Here is an 18,747-nt window from a genome sequence, read left to right as displayed (position 1 = left end):
TTTTCATGGTAAAAAAATATTTATTTTTTATTTTTTGGTCAAATGGTGGTAAATTGTCACGTAAGAAACCTTCCTTTTTCAAATGCAGTTTTGCTTCAGATTTCCCAATCCTGAGATTAACTGTCCGCCATCATTTTTAGAGGCCTCGACTTTTGCGCCCTCTACAATATCAGTGTACGTGCATAAATGAAAAAAGATATATTTTTTGTACTCTCTAAGAGTTAGATATTATTATTTAAAAAGTTTTATGTTCATTTCTAATAAAAGTTCTGAGAAAAAAATTCTTGAAAAAAATGATTATTTTTGGTCTTCTAAAGTGTACTAATACATTAAATGAAAATTATGTAAAAAACCAAAGAAAAAAATATCGGCTAAAAAAAACCTTTGATAGAGTGTATGGCAAGTTTTAAATAACTATTTAAAAGTGTTTTACCTTGTACTGGACTGTTGTGACTGTGTCCGTCCAATTATGCCAGATGATTGAGGTTGTATTTGTTGTTTACGAGATGGCTCTCTTATAAGTCTTTGGGTGGCAACGGGTGCAGCTGAAATACAAATTTCATATATAGTACCGTATATGAAGTCAAAAATCAACTACACATAAGAGCAAAAACATCGACTCAAAAGAAAATATTGATACGGGTAATATGACGGTTCATATTACCCGTATGCGCGCCAATGGTGAATATCAAATTCTTAATTGTATGTCAAAAAATGTGCTATAGCTACGTCTTAAAACCCACCAAATTTCATTTGCATATCTCAACCGGTTTTAAAGCAATAAATAAATCGTCAATTTGTAAGAAAAATTTCAACACCCTCTATATCGGAAACGAAGCATTTGCGGACATACTTTTATAAAGCAAACTGACGTTATTTTTTCATGCAGAATTTCCCCTTAAAGTTTGCCATACTTATTTAAAAACACCATGTATTGATGAAAAAACATGACTAGTTGTTAAAGTACCTACATAACAAATTTTGCTTAAAATTTGTCCCTCTATAGATGTATAGAGTTATTTTTAATAGAATAATTTTCACCTCCGAAAAGGAATGGCATCCACCCTCAAGGTAAAAGAGCAAGTTGGCACCATATCACTTTTGTTTCTTGAGGTATCCCTCTAAACACTCATCCATTTTCATGAAAATCGGTAGATGTTCACCGAAATCGGAGGTAATAGTTGATTTTTACCTTCATACCCTGTGCTACTATAGTCGGTTCGCTAATCTCAGACACAACCGTCTAGTAATTTTAGTAATTTTTTTCCGGAAGTTGGTTACATTTTGACAGACTATGGTTTGTTTTAAACCAGGAGGTGTAAACTAAAAAGACAGATTCACTCACAAGAAAGTCATTTTGGTTGATCATATCGGCCTTCGACGGTAATCCATACATATTATATTCTAATACGTCGCTAAAGAGTTCTAAAAACAACTGTTTGTTATGTAAAAGTAGACTACAAATCTAAAAATTATAGGAATAAAGCAGAAAACTCAAAAAATCGCCGATATACTTAATTAACCTATGAAATGCAGTAGTGTCAAAATTGCATAAATGTCATTAGTGTCAAAATTTCATAACAGTGGAGTAAACTTGCCTGAGGTTGGACCAATTACAAACAAGCACCACGGCGCGATAAATTTGAATTACTCCTCTTGGTTTAAAAGCAGACCATAGATGTGGCTTGAAATTACTATAGAACCAACCACACGTGCTCATAACCGATATTAAGCCAATATTACCAATAATAAGAGTAAACAATAATCATAATAATAAGCATAAATCTTACGCTAAAAAACAATTATTTATTTACATCATAATACAATAATATATAGCATTTTTACTACAAAAACGTTATTACGTAGGTAAAAATTTTTGACGTAAGAGAACTGTCAAAACATTAGAATGTGACTTTTCATTATTGCTATGTTTATTATAAACACGGCAATAATGAAAAGTCACATTCTAATGTTTTGACAGTTCTCTTACGTCAAAAATTTTGACCTACGTAATAACGTTTTTGTAGTAAAAATACTATACATATAATGTATTGATAACAAAATGAGAAAATTATTTAGTGTACAAAATAAAAATATTTTGATGAAACAAATTCCACAAAATTGTATGAGTTTAGTATTGGGACCGTGCAAGTTCGGCAAAGCGACCCCTATTTCTACGCTCTATACTAAAATTCGCAATTTTAATTATATTGGCCAATTATATTGGTCCTGGTTACTGGATAATTGTCAAGGCCATAGTCCAAAAAATAATAAGAAGAAAAAATAAGATTCAGGTTATGTTATGAAAACGTCAACAATTGTATGTAGTAAATAAAATTAGTTATTAAAATGCAGTACTGCAAGCAAAATAAAATTAATTAAATTTACCTTTATATAATAATTGCATATCATATCAATATTGTGGAGCAATATATAATTTTTCTGCTTCATTGACAGAAGGTATGAAATATACGTCAATTTGACAATTTCAATTGACAATATGAATTATTTAAGATAGTTGCAATATTTCTCCGCGACTCGCGCAGGGTCGTTTCTCGTTTCCCCTTCCAAGTACTTGCACTCCGCGAATACAAAGGACCAGGCAACACTCCTTATGAAAAAGTGGTCCCAGTCAAATTTGATGAAAGTTTGGTCAATGATACTTCTTGATGTGTAGATTAAAAAAGTCCATGGCACCTGGGTCTGAATAACTACTATTCTCGAGTTACAGCCTTCTGAAGTTATTGGATTCGAGTGCTCGGTTTACGTTAAGTGCACTAATTTACGGTCAAGTGAACGAAAATATTTATTCTTAGAAGAAGAGAAACTCATGTTCTTCATACATACTTGCGTGTAGTATATGAATTCGTGGTCAAAAATAGTTGGATCGTATTTTAGTCTTCAGAAAACCTCCGAAAAGTCTTCAGAAAACTAAAGAAGTGAGGTATAAAAGGTGCTGCTAGATCGATATAAGCATTATCATGTTTTCATGAATGTTTCTCAGTTATGGAATACCAGCAAAACTGCAGTTCGGCTTAATCTGTAGAAAACTAATGAACAGTTAAAGAAGTAACATACCTAACTATCGAAGAGATAATGCAACAGAACAAGACGGACGGTAAACCAGTGCCGGTTTAACCTAACTTCGGGCCCTGGGCGCTGGATATTTAGGGGCCCTATTCATTGCTATTCATTATCATTTTTAACAAGAAAACACATGCATTAACTATAAATGTTTATTGTAAAATATATACAATAAATTTTTTAAAACCAACATAAAGAATAGCAAAAATATTCCAAAAAAGCATTTAAAAATATATAAAAAAAGAAAGTTCCACAAAACAGCACATGACAAACAAGCAAACATATTCTAAAAAATACATAAGATAAAAATTACATCACTTTTTTCATGACTTGAGATTATCCAACAATCCAACTGCTAATACTATCAACGTTCAGTTGCTCCAGTTCTTCATTTTCTATAATACCATAATGATGCGTCTGGGTTTTCTTGACCTTAAATATATCTTTATTCTTTTTAGGGCCGAAAAAGACTGCTCGCCTAATGCATTAGAAATTGGTATCGTAAAATAAACTTGCAATAAAGTTAAAATATAGGGAAAAATTGCGTTTACATCCTGTATGACACCAAATGTTTCAAATATTTATTTAAATTTTGGCATAACGTTATAAAATGAGTAATTTCATTATGCAACTTCTCTTTGGTTTTATCAACATCTTTTTTATATTTCTCGCACAAAGAATCAATCGACGCCGACGCGACGTCTTGACTTCTTCTTTACTAATTTAGCTCAAAAAACATCTAACAGCTGATGTAACACCTTTGTATCATTCATTTCTCTTTAAAAGATCTTGAGTAATATTGTCGCATATAACATTAAATACTTCAATTCTGAATCTCTCTTGCCCCTTTAAAATTGTTTCACTTTCACCTGCTTCATCGAAAAATATTTCTCTTTTCTTTGTTCTCTGAAGGTTAATTCTAAAGGATATGTTTGAGATATCCTCGCCAAAATATTTTTGGCTTCTAGTTCAATTTTGCTTAACTTATTTCTTACGTCTCCAACAAAGCTCAAAACAAATGCCATTAATTCTACTCCAATTGACACGTTCAAGTCCACAGTTTTTAACGTTTTGCTTGTTGCATTCATTCGTTTTAAAATTCTTGCCCGAATCCATGTCAATAGAGCTGTCTCAAAAGTATCCATTTTATTCTGCATTGCCTTGGCTTCAATTTTAACTGCTAATTTCTTGTGTTTATTATTGCTTAACTGGAATTGCAAATTTGGTCAGACAGCTAACTGAATCTTTTCCTTTAATCGCATTCCGCTGTAAATGCTCAGATAAGAAGATGTCAAAAGCCAAGTATACAAGAAAACTTAAGTAATTTCCTTTATGACGACTCGTTAAATCCTCATGGGATCAACGGAGAGCTTGTCCTTGAAAAGCAAATAATTTAATGGTGACAACAACTCTCCTTAGGACCTTTACCCAATAGTCAGCTTGGCGTTCTATGTTCTTTTTCAAGCCAGAGACTCCAATTAATGATGATATTTTTATTGTTATTAATATAACCATAGAGTTCATATGAAATTTACTTTCTTCGTGAGATTTGAGCAATCTATTTAAATGTTGCCAGTGGATACATCCAAAATCAGTTAAACTATTTTTTTCAATACAAAATAATTTGCATCGTTAACAATAAACAGCTTTCTGGCGTCGTATATCAGCCAGTCTCTCTTCTCTTTACCTTCATTGGGTTTTATTCTATAATAGTTGCTTTCATTTAGTTCTATATAATCTTCTATAATAAGCTTTGTCTCCAGTTTCATGCATTTTTTCCAACTTTCTAAGGAATTACTTTTTGGATTAAAAGTTATCACAGTGCTTATAAAGTCATCAGTCTTAAAATTAGACTATTTTGAAATCACAGGTATTTCGTCGTCTTTTTCTCTATTTCAGAAAATATGTACCCAGATTATTTAGTAAACTTTATTTTTTTTTTATTAATAAAAGGAACGGGTCCCTTCGGGCCCCTCCGGGCCCCCGCCCCAAGCGCCCAGTAGATAAACCGGCACTGCGGTAAACCTCTCTAGCTGCTGAATACTTTGTTAAATATTATAATACCAATATACACCCAAATTTTACTCTGATTATGCTGTCGTTCATACATTAAGACATTGCGTCCAAAAATAATTGTAAGTGGGTTTTTAGATAGGTTTTTATGTATTTTTTAAATTCAAATAATTTAGGTTCTTGTTTGATATGTATAGGAATTATGTTATAAAATTTAGGTCCAAAGAACATTAGGGATCTTTGTGTTACTGATTTTTTGAACTGCTGAATACTAATATCCATATTTGTTACTGATCGAGTTAATGGTTGTTTTGAAATTTAAATTTGTTTGAGTTTATAGAAACATTTAAAACACAGTTGTAGATGTAGAGGGATTTAACACTAAATATCTTGGATTCATCATATAATTTTTTTGTTGGATACAGTTTTCTTTTTTTTTAAATTATTTTTAATAGAGTATTTTGAACTGTTTCTAAAATGTTAAGAGTTTTGTTAAACGCGCCACCCCATGCTACAATACAATATCTTAAGACTGATTCTGCAAGCGAGTTATAAACCATGATTATTTTTTTCCTGGGTAGAATATCTCTCAAGATATAAAATTTATGCATTAGAGCCCTTATTCGTTTACTGACATGAGTGATATGGTCTGACCAACGTAAATGTTGATCTATGAAGACACCTAAATACTTTATAGAGAAAACTTTTTCTATTGAAGAACAGTCACAATTTTGTCCTTGACATTTTGCGTTATGCAATTTTATATGAAAATTTGTAGGTTGGTCAACAATTGTTGGGCTAAAGGCGATATATTTTGTTTTATTAATATTTAATGTCAGTTTGTTAAATTTTAGCCATAAGTTTAGCTGTTTTAGGTTCATTTCAGAGCTGGTTTTAACCTCCTCCCATGTTCTATCCCACTATTTCCGATAATCCCCATACAATCCCACTATTTCCGATAATTCTTCTTTTTTTAATGAAAGAGTAATTTTATTTGAGCTGTTAATAGTGTGGGGTAGGAATTTTTGTGCGGTATGTTTCCTACTCTGAATCTGTCAAAAATAAATCCTCAGTTGAGCGAATTTACTTTATTTATAAAATACTTTCCTTTCATAAATGAATAATGAATAAGATACTGTTGGGTTATTACTGTACTGATTTATTTATTTGTGAACTATTACGCGAATTGACTTTTAATTATTATTAAATAAATAAAAGACTTACTTGAAATTGTTTAATTTATAACACTTACAATTTAACACTTAATTTTACAACAATATATCTAATTTATTTTACACTTACATACTAACTTATTTAATTCATTTGCAAATATTTATTTATCTACTTTAAAAATACATTTCAAACCCGTTCACAAAAACGTAACAATATAATATCGCGTCGAAATTTGTAACTGACTGGCCTGCGGACGAATTTCGGTTCTTTATATATACTTCGGCAGCGCTCGCCTCGAACGCCCAGTAGGCGAATTCTATAATTTTCGTTATTATCGCGAAAGCTAAGCTAAACGATAGCGAAGTTGATTTATGTTCATATTCTATAAGGTTAGTTTTCGCTTTCGCTTCGTTATCATAGCGGCATACGATAATATACGAGTTTAAACGACGTATGAATAAATAATTACGGCAACATTGCAAATATACGTGCAGGGAGTAAAAAAAAAGAAGAAGTAAAGAAAGAAGAAGAGTAACTAGCAGTTACATGACGTATTTATATAACCTTATTGCCTTATAATCACAAGTTTGATTGAATTATTTCCTTGAATAACTATATTTTTATTATATTTTAATAAAAATGTTGACGGTGCAATTTGTTCTATATTATGGAAAACTTGCGAAGAAACCATCTACGGTTAACGCGAGAGGAAAGCGGGTTCCTTCGAGATAGAAGTGACCCATTTGGTTTAACAGATATAAGGTTTATTGATATTTTTCGCTTAAGCAAAGAACTAGTTCGATTCCTTTTTGATGAGCTACAGGAACTTACGGAAGATATGGTGTAAGAGCATCACGAATTCATTATCAACAAAAAACACAGAATTCTTGTGGAATCAACAACAACGAACAACCCGCTTAGCGCTTGCGCTTGTGTACCACGTGAAAATGATGGACCAATCACTATCGAAAGCGAAACGAAACGCAAGCCAAAAGTTATCGCTTTCGCTTTGTAATCGGCTTCGTGATCTGCTTCTCCGGTTCTTCCCGAATGAGCTTACAGAATAGCAAATCGTCGGATAACGAACGTAATTGTTTCGCGTTGATCTTATAGAATCGGTCCACTGGTAAGGTCTGGCCTTTTCTCGTAACGCCGAGAAGCTTCGGAAATAAATAGGCCGGGTTGTGAGCAGCATCATAAATAATGTCACAATACTAATTGAAGATAACTGACAAAAGGTTTTGTCAAATATTATATTGCAAAACCATTTTTCTCTTATAATAATTATATTATAAATTCTCTTATAATAATTAAGAAATTACTTACCGATTCCTCCGGGCATTTTGGATGAGGCGTTCGGTAAAGATTTCCCTTGCTGTACTCTGTCCTCTTCTTCCATTTTCCGCTTATCTTCGAGCAATCCTTCTTGTTTGCCGAATTGTGGCGCCCGCATTTCCCGTAACTTTTTCTTCAAAGTGGCAATTACATCTTTATCTTGTTCCATCATTTCCAGTCGCGATACGAAGTTCTCCAATTTCATTTGGAGATTTCTTTCAACAGGCAACACGAGCATTTGTTTCAATGTAGGACAGAAGTTTACTACGCACAGACGGACAGTGGATACGGGATCATCTACAAAATAAAATTATTAATATAACTGACGATATTAAAAAAAATAAATACATTGTAAGAATTAGAAAACATCAAGTGTCCCATCTCTATTCGAAGTTAAAAGGTGTTTAAAAATCGCTTCCTAGTCTATCTCAATTTTTGGGCAATGGACCGTGATAGTGTGACGTCAAAACGGTTTCCAAACAAAGCAAAAGTTTGATGTCTTAATAGGGAACTTGCACTAAAAAAAATTTTTGCATAAAATTGTTAATTTATGTTTTAAAATGTTATATTCAAAATATAACGTCTTAACAATGAATAGTGTACGTACAACATCTGATCAAAGTTCCGCGCCTAAAATTTCCGTTTCAAACAACTTCAAAAGCGAGAGCTGGGGTCTGACGTCATAGGCCACTCGTATCGTTTGCTCGTTCGGTGGGCTATTGCATTTAATGCAGTTTGCCCATAGATAAATAATATAGTTGAAATATCTTGTTTTACTCTGTGGCAAAAATGATTTTTTCTGTGACAGGCAAAATATTAACATTTTATCTCTGTTGACATGTATCAAAAAGTTCTTTTTTATGAAATTACTTTTGTCGTTTCTTGTGTTGAAGAACAAAGAAGAAACAAGTAACTTAAAAATAAACAAAACTTTTAGTAATAAAAGTAAGAGTAACTAAAAAGTATTGGTGCTACTATAGTATGCGGTCTACAGTCGGGTTTCTACTATAGCTTGCGGTCTACCGAGGGATGCGGTGTAAGTATAAGCTGACACGATAAAGATATTAACTTGCAAAATTACAATAATGATTCTTCTTATTTATGCGTATTATTAACTTTGTAAAGTAGGATTTTGTTGGCTATGTACACGTTATATCGGTACGTCTGCTAATCACCATAATCTTTTCTCAGAAGGCTTTGAACACAATAATGAAAGGCTCCAGTAGGTACTAATAAACATTACAATAAAATATAATCTTTATTCTAATGCAAATTACACCGTAATCTTTTCCAGGATATACGAAATCCTTCGATTAGAGGTAGGTAGATCAAACCCACGGGGTAAACTGGATACTATAATATAATGGTACCAAACTATTGTTATAAGATTTAAACATGCTTATTAATAACTCTTACTTATTTGCCTTGACACCTCGCATTTCTCCAATAGAATAGCTTTCACTACTTTTTATAAAAGTTGCCACCATGAAGGCATCAACGGTAGGTAAGTTGTCAGACTTACCCTCGTCCGTCATATGTGTTTTAAACTCTTTACAAAGTAGCACTCAACATTATCAATTTCAGTTTAAAACTAAGCTGATTGGGGAACTACTTATTACAATATATAAGATGAACATAAATAATACCTAGGAATTTTCCATTAAAGACGATTAAAATGTAATATACCCGTGATACCTACCCTAATCGCGTTGTTTTCGACTGCTAGCCCGTGGCCCGTGACGTCGGACCAATAGAAGGACGTTCAAGAGCCTCCTAAGATATTTGAATTTTATAGCATTTTCAAAGCGTCGTAATTAGCGTACGGGTTAAAAATATTTGTTTTTTTCGCATGCAAGCGTTTTAAGATCATGTTACCTTATGTTTTTTAATATCATTTTAATATTTAAAAATTTATGCAAGTTCCCTATTGATTATACACGTGATTTGTGTAATCATTTTTAATTTTATTTTGTTTTAACAATCATCTGCACATTTTTTCTAAAGACAATCCTTGTTAGTCATATCAATCATATTGCTTTTAATTTTATAAATGTCCTTACACAAAATCAAGGATTTACACACTACATAGTACTTACTGCGTTTCTTCAGGTTCTTAACCAGTCCTATTTGGAAATATGGTGGTAAATATACTATGAGCATTGATTACAATCACGAGTACTGAACATATTACCATTTTGTAAAAATTAAATATTCTACAAGCAATATGTTCCAATTATAAAAACGAAAACAAACACCACGTGTGAATTTTTGCTTTGTTTGGAAACCTGTTCAGAGTAGCCAACATTGATTTGACATCACGACTATCACGGTCCATTGCGAGTGTTTTAAACGCGGTTGGTAATTGTAATTAAGCGTACAGAAATAGATGAAGAAGATAAATATAGATGTTAACAACTATAAGTACCAAATATTTATTGGTTGTTAATATACTGTACAGACAAACTCCGTGAATACCAGGAAAAAACATAAGCAAACAATAATTAATACCAAATTGTAAACATAGAGGTGGACGTACGTGTTCTAAAAGGGTTACAAAGTAGCTTTAGGTACTTAAATTATATTTAACTTAGATTTAACTCTAAATGGCCGGTTTCACCAACGACAAATAGTAGTTTATTCTATGAATAAAGTTAGTCGACCAATAAACTGACATTTCACCATTTTACTAACGTCAAATAAGACTTATTTTATTTATTTATTAAATAAGTATTTACTCTTCGAATACATTGGCAAGTTAATCTCGCTGTAAATATCTCGCTGTAAAATTATATTGAAACAAAATAAAAATATAAACGTCTAATAAATTTTAATCGACGAATAACTATTCATTGCTTTATTTGTTGTTGGTGAAACCGGACCTTAGACTTTAAATTAGATAATCAACAGTACTGAGATGATTTGAGCATCTGAAGGGTTCACTTGGGCGGTGGTAGAAGATAATGGATTCGGATGATTCCATGACAGATGAAGGTAAGAGGAAAGCTACTATAATGGATGAGTTAGATGTTAAAATATTTAAAAGAACAAAAAAGACACCAAGATAACAAAAAAAAAAATAAAATCATAATTTAATAGAAGCAATGATGAAAATGATAAAACAACTAACGAATGACATGAATGAAATAAAGGAAAAACTACATGAAAAGGACGAAGATATGAAAAATATAGGCCAGGAGATTCAAGAGGAACAAAACTTAAAATAAATAATGATCTGAAGAAAGTCAATACACAAGCCAAGAAAGAAATGGAACTAAAAAAGAGCTCGTTTTGACGAAAGAAACAGTGGAAAAATAGAAAGTGAAAAACGAGTACAAATATAGTAATACTAATATTATACTACACTATGACTACGACAGAAGATATAGTAGAAGAAACATACTATCTGATACATGAAACCATCTCTAATATACCTAAGAAAGAACCAATGATGACAATAGGAGATTGGAACGTAAAAATAGGAAGAACGAAAGTGGACGAACATTTAAAGGGAACGATAGGTGAGCATGGCTTAGGCGAGCGAAATGACTCGAGGTAAACGGCTCCTTTAATTTGCCATCGATATGATTATATTCTTATCACTAAACGATGGAGGAGCTCTGTAACCAATGTGAAGACAAAACCGGCTGCAGACTGTGGTTCGGACCACTACAAGCAGAATTTCGCATTAAGTTGCACAGTAAAACAATTTAAAAAAAAAGACAAAAATTTGTTCCAAAACACCTGGAAAAGTTTAGATAGACACTAGCAAAAGCTGACCTACCAGTTACTACCGGAGACCCTGAGAAAACGTGGGAATACACAAAGAAGTTGATCACCGAAGCCATCAACAACACAAATCCCAAAGAAAAAATAGATAGGAAAAAACATTGGATGACTGAAGAAACTCTCAATCTTGTAGAAGAAAGACGAAAACTTAGAAACGGCACGTCAAATTCAATACAAAAAGAAATAGAGATAAGCACCATAAATACAACTATAAAACACTTGTGCAGAAGGGACAAAAATAATTATATAAAAAGCATATGTGAACAACTACAGGAACATGCTGACCGCCAAGAATCTAGAGAACTTTTCTCCAAAGTCAAATATCTAGCGAAAGAATTCAAACCACAGACACAGATCATCAAAGATAATAGTGGAAATACCATAACAAACCCAGGCGGTATCGCAGAGGTTTGGAAACAATATTGTGAAATACTATTCTCTAACAACGACCCAGAACATAATAATGAGAAAAGAAGTTATGGAAAAGAACCTCAAATATTGAAATCTGAAATTGAGTCGGCAATAAAAAAGCTAAAATGTAGAAAAGCACAAGGAGAGGATGGAATAACAGCTGAAATACTCAAAGAAATGGGAGAATTAGGGACGGAAGTAATGCTTAGAATTTGCAATGAGATCTGGAATAAAATGTAGAAAAGCACAAGGAGAGGATGGAATAACAGCTGAAATACTCAAAGAAATGGGAGAATTAGGGACGGAAGTAATGCTTAGAATTTGCAATGAGATCTGGAATACCGGAAAGTGACCAAATGACTGGGGTAAACTCACGTTTATCCCCATATACAAAAAGGGTTCTCCGACAGATTGCAGTAATTACCGTACAGTAGCGTTGATATCTCACGCGAGCAAAGTACTTCTAACAATAATCAATGAAAGATTAAAATCCATTCTCTTACCGCAAATTCCACAAGAACAATGCGGATTCGTCCCAGGTAGGGGAACAAGAGAACACATTCTTAATATTCGTCAAATTATCGAAAAATATCGAGAGTTTAACATAGAAACATATTTGTGCTTTGTTGACTACTCCAAGGCCTTCGATAACGTAAAATGGGATAAAATGTGGCATATACTTAGAGAAATGGGTACGCTAGAACATCTAATCTATCTATTACAAGCACTTTATATAAATAACACCGCTAATGTAAGAGTTAATAATGTGGTTTCGAAAAACTTCAAATTAAAATCTGGAGTGCGGCAGGGATGTATAATATCCCCCATTCTATTCAATATATATAGTGAACACATTATGCGTCAAGTTTTTGAGGAATGGCAAGGTGGAGCAACGATAGGAGGAAGAAAAATAAAAAACCTGCGTTATGCTGATGACACTGTTATATGTTGACTGGCGTCTTCACCAGAAGAACTGGAAGAAATTATGAATAGGCTAGAAACGGTGAGTACAGAATATGGTTTGAAAATAAATATACAGAAAACCAAAGTAATGATCATCGATAGAAGCAGAAACAACCAACTGGAGATAAGAGACTTAGCAGGTTAGGAAGTGGTCAGACAATTTAATTACTTAGTCTCCGTTATTACTAACAGTGGAAGATGCGAAGACGAGATTCGTAGGCGCATCATAATGGCCAGATCGGCAACAGCCAAACTCACAAAAATATGGAAGAATACTGACATTACAAAAAACACAAAATTACGCCTTGTTCGAGCGTTAATATTTCCTATCGCCACCTACGCTTCAGAGACTTGGACCATCAAAAAAGCAGATGCAAAACGTATAATGGCATTTGAAATGTGGGTCTACCGGAGAAATTTGCGCATACCATGGACCGCACATCGCACAAATAATTCAATATTAGCCGAACTTAACATAAAAACTAGACTCAGCACAACTATCAACCAAAATATACTGAGATATTTTGGACACATAACTAGAAGAAGGGAAGGCATGGAACGAATGATAGTTGAAGGCAACGTAGAGGGCAGAAGATCCAGAGGAAGATCTCCATTACGATGGTCGGACCAAATAAGGGACATGACTGGTTACTCGTTCTCCGAAGCAAAACAACACGCACAGGAGAGAGAGAGGATTGGATAGAAATAGTCAAACGACTTACATGACGCCACTACATCCTTACGAAGGATAACAGATAGAGGAGGAGGAGACTACACTATAGTTCATTAATTTCCCAGATAAGCTAAAACACAAAATTCAGACGCCTGATTGGTGGGTTTGTCTTGTCGTCGCAGCTTGTCATTGGTTAGAAATTAATTTATTCCATATTATAAATTAATTTCTAATCAATGCGTCACACTGCGACGACACGACACACCCACCAATCAGGCGTGTGAAACTGTCGTTTTAGCTTATCTTGGAAGCGAATGAACTATAGTACTATATAGTTTAACTTAACATATTAAAAGACAGTCGAGTAATAAAATAGAAGTACCGTGTGTCAGTGAACGCAATTGGTATCCGAAAATTGTAAGTTACTACATCATCATTACCATCCCGTTTTAAGTCTACTCCAGGACATAGGCCTCCAGAGTGCATGGTCTTGTCCAGTATGGATCCAATTTTTCGCAGATCATGTTGCGATCGTGTAGGTGGTCCTCTCTGTTTCGTCGATCTGTTCTTGGTCTCCATTTGGTTAACTTGGCTGTCCAGTTTCCATACTTTATCCTTACCACATGCCCAGCTCTGCAAGCTCTCTCCACAACATCTGTAACTCAGGTTCTGTTTCAGAGGTCTTCGTTTGTGATGTTGTCGTTTATTGTTACTCCTATCATTAACACTCCATCATTCTTTGTACTATTTTTAGTTTTGAACCATTGTTTTTTGTTAGGGACAGTGATTCTGCACTGTAGGTCATTACTGGAAGAATATATCGATAGAAGACTTTCAGCTTCCGATTAACCGGTATGTTGCTGTCTTTAAATGCGTTTCTAAGATTGTAAGAGCTCCATACGCTGTCCTTCGATGTATATCTTAACATTTTGCCTATTATAATTTCGTTTCTAGTTAATCATTTAGTAAGAGTAAAACAACATAAAAATAGAGAATAAAAATAAATATTCTAGGTTTTCTAAACTTAGCTATAACCTTGCGAAACCATTTAGGGAAGATTGTAGCGTTTATTAATTAACAATTATTTTTGCTAACCTAAAATATTATTAAAAAGAATTACCTCCAAGTGAAAGTAATGGTAAAAAGAAGTGTTCTTTGAAGTACTTCATGCTGAATATTTTGACTGCTTCGTAACACATGTTGATGAATATATGTCTAGTGTAACAGCTATTAGAATTACATAAATTGTTTATTAAGCTTTCTCTTATCCACTTTCTGTGATTTTCTTTTACGTTATATCTAAGAAAAATCAGTAGTGTCCTAGCTGCCTGCGTCCTGACCGGTCTTGCTCTCTAAAAAATACAGTTAACTTACTAAATGCAGTGATCTTAACCAAAAGTTTAAAATATTAGTTGATTTGAAATATTATACAGTTGGCAAGTACACTCGTCTCAAAAAGTATCGCATAATGTATTAAGTCTAAAACTTTTGATTCTTCTTCTTCTTCAGCCTGTTTGCATCCACTCCTGGACAAAGGCCTCCCCATGAGCTCTCCATTCTTCTCTGTCTTGTGCTATTTGGTGCCAGTTCCTCCACATTTTTGCTTTGATGTCTAGCCATCGTTTTTGTGGTCTTCCTCTACTACAACTGTGCTCGCGTGGTCTCTAACTCGCGTGGTCTTCTCGTCCACGTTTCGATGTTTTGTCGTGCCACATGTCCCACCCAGGTCCATTTCATTTGCGCAATTCTTCCAATTACATCTTCCATATTCGTCCTTCTTCGCACTTCTTCATTTCGTATGTGTTCTCTCATACTCCTAACATAGCTCGTTCGATCGCCCTCTGTGTCGTTCTTAATCTATTGGCTGATACCTCTGTAAGTGTCATGGTCTCCATTCCATAAGTCATAACTGGTAGAATACAACTGTTAAATACCCTTTTCTTTAGATGTATTGGTATCTTTTTGTTTTTTAACACATCACTGAGTCTTCCTACTCAACTTAAGCTTTTACTGATCCCCACTACATATTAAAGAAATAAAATTGACTCCTCTAACAAATGCAAGGTATGGCTTAAAAAATGTAACATTTTAATGGAGTAAAAGGAGACGATAGACGAGTATTATAACATTCTACTAAAAAATGAAAATTATTTTTAAACTTTTTTTCTGTTTCAAAAATTATGCGATACTTTTTGTAATTAGTGTATGATTATCTACGTTCAAAGTAATAACATTAACTATTCTAAATGGGAAATAAGTCACAATTTAACTAAAAAAAAATTATTTTATTAACGTTTCCACGTCCACGTCGTTGTCAAAATACAAAATACGTTGTATTTTGACAACGACGTCCGATGTGGACGTAGAAACGTTAATGAAATCATTTTTTTAGTTAAATTGTGGCTTTTTTCCCATTTAGAATAGTTAAATACAAAAATGCCACAAGGAAATAACTTCAGAACAACATTAATAGTCCTGTCGTCAGGGGGGTACAACGGTCTCCTTTATTCAGATGGATTTACCCAAGTTTTTTTATGTATTTTGACCCGTAGAACACGAATTTTTTGGGTAACAGTTGATCCGGATATCGATAAGATTGTTATAAACAAAGAACTTGAGGAATTACATAACAGCGGTTTTTCGCAAAACAAAACATTTTTTTGTATTTTTTGGGTCATTGTAAGCAAAACATGTTCTTACAAGTTTTTTCGTAGTATGCATGGTTTTGGAGATAAACGCGGTTTAACTTTCAAAAAATCGAAAAATTGCAATTTTTGAACCCGAATAACTGTTGATTAAAAAATAAAATAGCAATTCTGTTTACAGCATTTGAAAGTTCAAGTCAAATTATACCGGTTTTGATTATTTGCATTGCTAAAAATTAATTTTTTTATTGTCAAACAAAGTTATAAACAAATAGTGTTTCCCGTGCCCAATGCATGCGTTTTAATGCATGCTACGTAGAAATTGTGCTGAAATAGAAATGCATTGAAAACACCACTCAAGCACTATGTGTTTATAGCTTTGTTTAACAATAAGAAAATTAATTTTTAGCGATGCAAATAATCAAAACCGATAGAATTTGACTTGAACTTTCAAATGCGGTAAGCAGAATTGCTATTTTATTTTTTAATCAAAAGTTATTCGGGTTCAAAACTTGCAATTTTTGGATTTTTTGAAAGTTCAACCGCGTTTATCTCCAAAATCATGCATCCTACGAAAAAACTTGTAAGAACATTGTTTGCTTACAATGACCCAAAAAATACAAAAAAAATGTTTTGTGAAAAATCGCTGTCATGTAATTCCTCAAGTTCTTTGTCTATAACAATCTTATCGACACCCGGATCAATTGTTACCCAAAAAATTCGTGTTCTACGGGTCAAAATACATAAAAAAACGCCGTTGTACCCCCTGGCGACAGGACCATAAGGAATAACATGTTCTACTTACCGATTCCAGTGACAATTTCAGAACAAGAGGTGTAAAATGTTGGTGAATAAAATCGCTTGGCATACACGTCGGCAAATCTTCCAACTGTACTAAAAACGCCATCCTCCTCCGCCAATTATAGTTACTATAGATCTCTACTTGACATTTCAACAGACCTCTACCAATATCAAGTGTTGCTTGAGTCGTCTTATCTCTTGACAAAACACCCACAGAAGTAAACATGACCAGAATAGGTCCTATATTCGGAACTAGAGCATCTAAGACTTCTTCTGAATCGTCTCGAATGAGTTTAAGGAAGTCGATCAGTATTATTTTACTGTCAACACCTAAAAAAAGAACCCGTTTAAACAAAAACTTGATGTAGAAATATAGAAAGAGAACAGTAACCAAACAAATACATACTTAAATTCTGATATACTAGTGAGTCTGTAATTTGAAATAAATTCAATAGTTCAAATACTAATTGTTTTTTTGAAAAATGCTCAGACCTGTCGATTAGTATTTCAACTCAAAATTTTTTACATACAATAATAATGTATACAGGGTGTCTAAAATTAAGTTGATATGACGTCGTCGTTGATTTTCTCAAATGGCAACACTGCCATTTTGATAGCTGTTTTGATAGGGTGTGTAAAGTTATACATAACTGCAAAATATCAAATTTGTATTCCCTACCATTTACAAGATAATAAAAAATAAGAAAGTTATGAAAAACAAGTCTGTAATTTGGAATAAATTCAATGGTTCAAATACTAAGGCTTTTTTGAAAAATACTCAGACATAGCGATTAGTATTTCAAATCTAAATTTTTTAGATACAATAATAATGTATAAAGGTGTCCCAATTTTCTTTAATGGCAACACTGTAATTTTGGTAGCTATTTTGATAGGGTGTGTAAATTCACAAACTCGACTCAACCTCCTTCAACCTTCAATTTCTTCGGAGAATGCTCTTCACACCATACACAAACACAATATAAAGTTTATAGCAAACAGTCAACTGTTTCGTTTCAGACGCCAGTTAAAAGGCATAGACCAGTAGAAATCTATGCAGATCCAGTAGAAATAGCCCATCGACAGATTATTTCTCAACCTAGAAATCTAGGTCCAGATTCTAGTATTATAGCCAACCCTAGTTATGTTAAAAATTTAAACACGTCAGATTTTTCAACTCATCATTCAGGATTAAGTTCAAAAAATATCAAAATTATCTTAGATTTGGTGGCAAACATTATCTCAACAATTAGAAGAACCAATAATTATAATATTTCCAAAACGGAACTAGAATATATAATTAGTAAACAATTAAATTTAGACCTATCAGAAAACACATTAACACAAATATAACACAAAAAATAAATATCATTCAATGGAACTGCCGATCTGCAGTTTCAAATAAAGAAAACTTGGAATTCCTTCTTCACGAGTATGATGCTGCTCTTGCAGTGTTATCTGAAACTTGGTTCAAAGAGGGGAAGTATTATCATTTTAAAAATTACAATATTAGCCGTAAAGACCGTGTAGACGGATATGGAGGGATAGCCGTATTAATGAAAGCAAACATTTACTATAAAGAAACAATAATAAATACTAAATTAAATTTTTCTCATAAATGTATTGCAATTAAGCTGTTACCCAATAAAAAACCATTCATATAGTTTCATTATATATTGAACCAAGAAAGAAAATAACTCTGCAAGAGTAGAATGAATTGTTTGCTAATGTACCAAAACCTTTTCTAATAGCAGGTGATTTTAATGCCCACCATGTTTCCTGGGGTTGCGAATTTAATGACACATATGGGAATATTTTATCTGATGCAGTAAACCAATGTAATCTTGTTTTTCTAAATAGCGGATC

General features: G+C 33.2%; 1 protein-coding gene across 4 annotated transcripts in view; it reads right to left on the bottom strand.

The window, feature by feature from the left end:
* The window catches only part of LOC126891977 (serine/threonine-protein phosphatase 4 regulatory subunit 4-like), a 206,098-nt gene that overhangs the window by 121,911 nt on the left and 65,440 nt on the right, over positions 1-18,747 (bottom strand). For all 4 annotated transcript variants that reach the window (XM_050661335.1, XM_050661337.1, XM_050661334.1 and 1 more), the window contains 4 exons: positions 16,889-17,214; positions 14,559-14,790; positions 7,597-7,902; positions 434-545 (listed from right to left, as the gene is read on the bottom strand). In XM_050661335.1, coding sequence (XP_050517292.1) covers positions 434-545; positions 7,597-7,902; positions 14,559-14,790; positions 16,889-17,214 — 976 coding nt within the window. The remainder of the gene's footprint in view (positions 1-433; positions 546-7,596; positions 7,903-14,558; positions 14,791-16,888; positions 17,215-18,747) is intronic.

Source organism: Diabrotica virgifera, chromosome 9 (assembly GCF_917563875.1).
Source record: "Diabrotica virgifera virgifera chromosome 9, PGI_DIABVI_V3a".
Classification (NCBI taxonomy): domain Eukaryota; kingdom Metazoa; phylum Arthropoda; class Insecta; order Coleoptera; family Chrysomelidae; genus Diabrotica; species Diabrotica virgifera.
The sequence above is the reverse complement of the archived record's forward strand: the minus strand, read 5'-3'. Positions and strand labels throughout refer to the sequence as shown.